The 4,286-nt window shown below is 50.4% G+C and overlaps 1 protein-coding gene across 1 annotated transcript; it reads left to right on the top strand.

The window, feature by feature from the left end:
- The first annotated feature begins 636 nt into the window (after window positions 1–636).
- On the top strand, window positions 637–1,593 carry LOC136996035 (olfactory receptor 6B1-like). Its single transcript, XM_067317031.1, has one exon. The coding sequence runs from the start codon at window positions 637–639 to the stop codon at window positions 1,591–1,593; it is 957 nt and encodes a 318-aa protein (XP_067173132.1).
- The last annotated feature ends 2,693 nt before the right edge of the window (window positions 1,594–4,286 follow it).

Genomic DNA, 4,286 nt, shown 5'->3' with positions numbered 1-4,286 from the left:
ACACATTTCTTCCGACTCCCTTGTTAGCTCAGCAGAGTCCTGGGGAGCTTGCCGGTCGGCACAGAGTTAGAGTTTGTGCCTTTGCTGCCCCTGAGCCAGCCCAGAGCCCTGCCGAGGGGCACCAACACCTCACCTGGGAGGTAGGATCCAGCAGAGGGCTGTGTTTCTCAGGCAGGAACATTCCCTGGCCGTGCCCCCAGGCATGTCCCAGGCATTTACTGCAAACAGGATGGGAACAATGCTCCTCCCTAACCTCACCCACCGCTCACCATTGAGACACCCATCCTGCGACACACTCACTGTCACAGTCTGAGCGAATGCTTTTTCTCCTCTAACTCCACTCCAAGCATGAAATGAGCACCTCCCCGGGACAGCTCACCTCTGTGGTTCTCCTAGGAGGGGCTTCTCTTTAGATGCCTGCTTTAACTCTCTGGAAAACCCTAGTTCCCTCCTTTCATTAGGCATGGAGGCCATAAAGGGAACACAAATGTAGTCAGAGAAGTGCCAGAGTCGATGTTCTCCCTGACAGCAAAGTCCTTCATGATTCTTCTTTACAAGAAGGAAAGAACGAAGCAAATGTTCTTTCTTGTAGGCTGCCTTGCTGGCAAAAGAGGAATGAGGGACCTGTGGCGCTACATGGAGAAAGGGGAATGGGACAATCATACATCACCAGTGAAGTTTATACTGCTGGGAATGGGGAATGTCCCCTCACTCCAGACACTGCTCTTCCTCCTCTCGCTCATCATCTACTTAGTAACGATGGCTGCAAACATCCTCATAGTTCTGCTGGTGGTGGCAGACCGGCATCTGCACACCCCCATGTACTTCTTCCTGGGCAATCTGTCCTCCTTGGAGACCTGCTACAGCTCCACCATCCTCTCCCGGCTGCTGGCCAGCTTCCTGACTGGGGACAGGACCATCTCTGTTCACGGCTGTATGGCTCAGTTCTACTTCTTTGGCTATTTTTTAGTCAGTGAGTGTTACCTGCTGGCCATGATGTCCTATGATCGGTACTTGGCCATATGCCAGCCCCTGCTCTATGCCAGCCTCATGACCTGGAAGGTCTCTCTACAGCTGGCAGCAGTGTCTTGGCTAGTGGGATTCTTTACCTCTACGGTAGTCACTCCTTTCTTATCTCATTTAAGGTTCTGTGGCCCCAGTGCAATTGACCACTTCTTCTGTGATTTTACCCCACTGATAGAGCTTGCCTGCAGTGACACCAATGTGGTCAGACTGCTAGTTTTCATACTATCTATCCTGGATGTAGTCTTCCCCTTCTTGTTCACACTGGCCTCCTATGTGTGCATCATAGCTGCCATCCTGAGGATCCCGTCCAGCGTGGGCAGGCAAAAGGCCTTCTCCACCTGCTCCTCTCACCTCACCATTGTCTCTGTTTTCTATGGCACCCTCATCATTGTTTATACACTACCCAGAACAGCCCCTCTGAGGCAACTCAACAAAGTGTTCTCCTTTTTCTACACCATCCTCACGCCCCTGGTCAATCCCCTCATCTACAGCCTGCGGAACAGGGAGGTCAGGGAGGCCCTGAGGAAAGCACTCAGGAAAGCTCTGGCCTGCACCCAGAGTTCATAGCAGTTGTACACTGCCGTGTACAAAACACTGCTGGTTCTGCAAAGCAGTAAAGTCAAAATGGGTAATAATGTGCTGCATAGCCGCTATCCCTTCAGAATAACACAGCACTGAGAATATTGGTGGTAAGCAGAAGGGAGGAAGAGTGGCTAGATTTCCATCAGCAATTAAATGTATGGTTTACAAGAGAATGGAAATGTCCGATTCTTCGTGCTTCCTTTACAGACAATAAAGTGGTATTGCTGTACGTGGGAAGTGCTGCAGTGTTGTCATTTTCTTTTTCTGGGGTGAGAGGAAATTCATCTTGGGTGAAAGGTGAGCAGAATCACACAGAACAGAACAGAATCACAGAAGAGTTGGGAGGAATAGGGAAAGTAGGAAGGGAGATCAGGAGTGGCAGTAGTTTCCTGACTGCAGGTTCCTCAGATGGGACCTATCTCCCTCTGCTGTGAACATTTCCAGGGTAGGAGGCGGTGTCTCAGCCCACAGCCCTCATTCCTCTTCAGTTTAAAGGTCATGCACACACTGGTAGAGTTGCCCAAACACACGTTGGTGTCTCCTGTCATTTGTGACAGCTTCAAGTTTCCCAGACATCTGTGGGTTCCTGGCAGATAGTGAAGGGAAACAGTGAAGGGTCCAGCTGGGACTGGTGTTGCAAGTGGATGCTGTAGGCAAACCCAGGGCACGTGAAAAGTCCCTCAGTATTGTGCATGGGCAAGACCACTCACACTTGCAGGCAGAGACTTCAGTGCCAGCCTGTCTGCAATTCAGCCTATGTTGAGTGCGACGGATACATGCAATTTCCCTTCAGAGCGCCTCTTTTTGTCTGTGGTCTCTCCAGGGACCCTTCAGGTCAGCTCAGCTGAAAAAGTCTCCTGGGTCAACAAAAAGCCTTTGGTGAGATGAAGTGGGGCCCAACACCCCAATTCCTGCTAATGTCTAAATCACTGTGTTCACCCCCAGTTTCACTACCTGGAGTGGCCCTCAGAGGTGTGGTGTAAGTGTCTGTGGTGAGAACGTGTCTCTGGAAGCTTGTAAGCAGGAGATCCCTTTCTATCCCATGATAATCAGGTCAGCAGAGTCAGCCAAGACAGGCTTTTGACCCTAGGAAGCCCTCAACATCCTTTGCAGGCGCCTTGTCCACCTCTCCATGTTGTCCTTCACTCTCCTCCCTCTCAGTGCTCACTGTCTACCCTAAAAAGCCAAATGAGGACATTTTCATCTCAGGGCCCATATGTATTGTTCCCACTGTACCTCTCGTCTACCCTCCTGTGAAATCATAACTTGAACTTTAGGAGAAGGGTCAGAGGCACCACTAAAACTAGAGGCAGATGACTGCAGACACCTGATGTTCAATCCTAATCTCATTTATGATTAACCATGCCCATGTGTTTGGATTTTATTCCAGGTTTGGAGATGTTGGACCCCAATTACCACAAAAGAGCAAAGAGGAAGGTGACTAGCATCAGGGAGAGGCTTTGTTTCCTCTACCTGGTCAATGGCAGGCAGCAAAGGACTTGGACTGGGAAAGCATCTTTGCTGGGAATGGTGACAGATGGAAACAGATTGCCATTCTCAGATCATGGGGTAACACATCTGACACCTAGTCTGTGATAGCTGATGGGTAGCTAGTCTGTCTTTACAGAAGGTGCAAGGAGATATTGACACTTCCAGAGAGTAATCGCTTTCCCCCTTCCTAGGAGGACTCTGTGGACCGAGATGAACTGAGATCCCAAAGCTCCTCTTTTGCATCCCCTGGCCACAATGGAAGTGCAGGGGATGCCCTCAGAGGGAGGCATCAACACAGCAGACACACATGCTTGGGGAGATTTTGAAGGATTAATTTCACCCAAGGGCAGAGAAGCCCAAGTGAGACACCCGAGTCCGCAGTGATTGTTGGCTCCTCCTGCCTGCAAGGCTCGGCACTCCTGAAGGGGATTCACCCTCCATCTGTGTGCACCCATCCCATGAGGGGAGAAAACTTGCTCTAAAAGTTGGGTTCTTTGGCCAACTTCCCTGAATGGAAGGAATGGATACACAGGTGTGCCTTGGACACCCTCACATTCCTTCATAAAGAGATCTATGAGTGGGCAATGAATTGAGCCTTTCCTCTGGACATGTCCAAACTGAAGAACAGGAATTCCTCCTTAATTTGCTTGATCTCCTTACATATCATTTTATACAGGAATTCTCATTTCCCTTTCATTTTTGCTGTCATCCCTATTTCTCCCCAGTAAAACTCTCTTTTTTTTTGCTCCAGAGGCTAAATACTGGGAGGAAATGAATGACCTTCCCTCCTGATAGATTGATTTCTACAGAGAGACCTTTTTTTCTGCGGGACTCCCTGGTAAGGCACCATGATTTAAGGACTGAGGTGGTGGGCGTGTTGAGGGAAGGGGCGATGTGGTGGCCTTTTAGGTTTGGGTTTGGGATAGGCAATGGGGGGCGGTGGTGAAGGACCCGGGAAGGGGGCACATCTCATGTCCGTATCTTGCAAGACATGGACAGGACATGGAGGCAGACCTTGGGTGGAGGACTAGCTGGTTTGGCAGGTGGTGGTGGTGATGATTTTGGGAGGATGGGGAAACGTGGAGGGGTGGCAGGAGGGACATGTGGCAAGGGAAATCCCTGTGCTGAGGCCAGGCCTGTGCCCCTACTGCAGCCCCCTGGCCCCATGAAAAGGACCATTCACAACA

This window comes from Apteryx mantelli, unplaced genomic scaffold (genome assembly GCF_036417845.1).
Source record: "Apteryx mantelli isolate bAptMan1 unplaced genomic scaffold, bAptMan1.hap1 HAP1_SCAFFOLD_20, whole genome shotgun sequence".
Taxonomy (NCBI): Eukaryota; Metazoa; Chordata; class Aves; order Apterygiformes; family Apterygidae; genus Apteryx; species Apteryx mantelli.
Note: the sequence above shows the minus strand (reverse complement) of the source record. Positions and strands in the feature narration are given on the sequence as shown.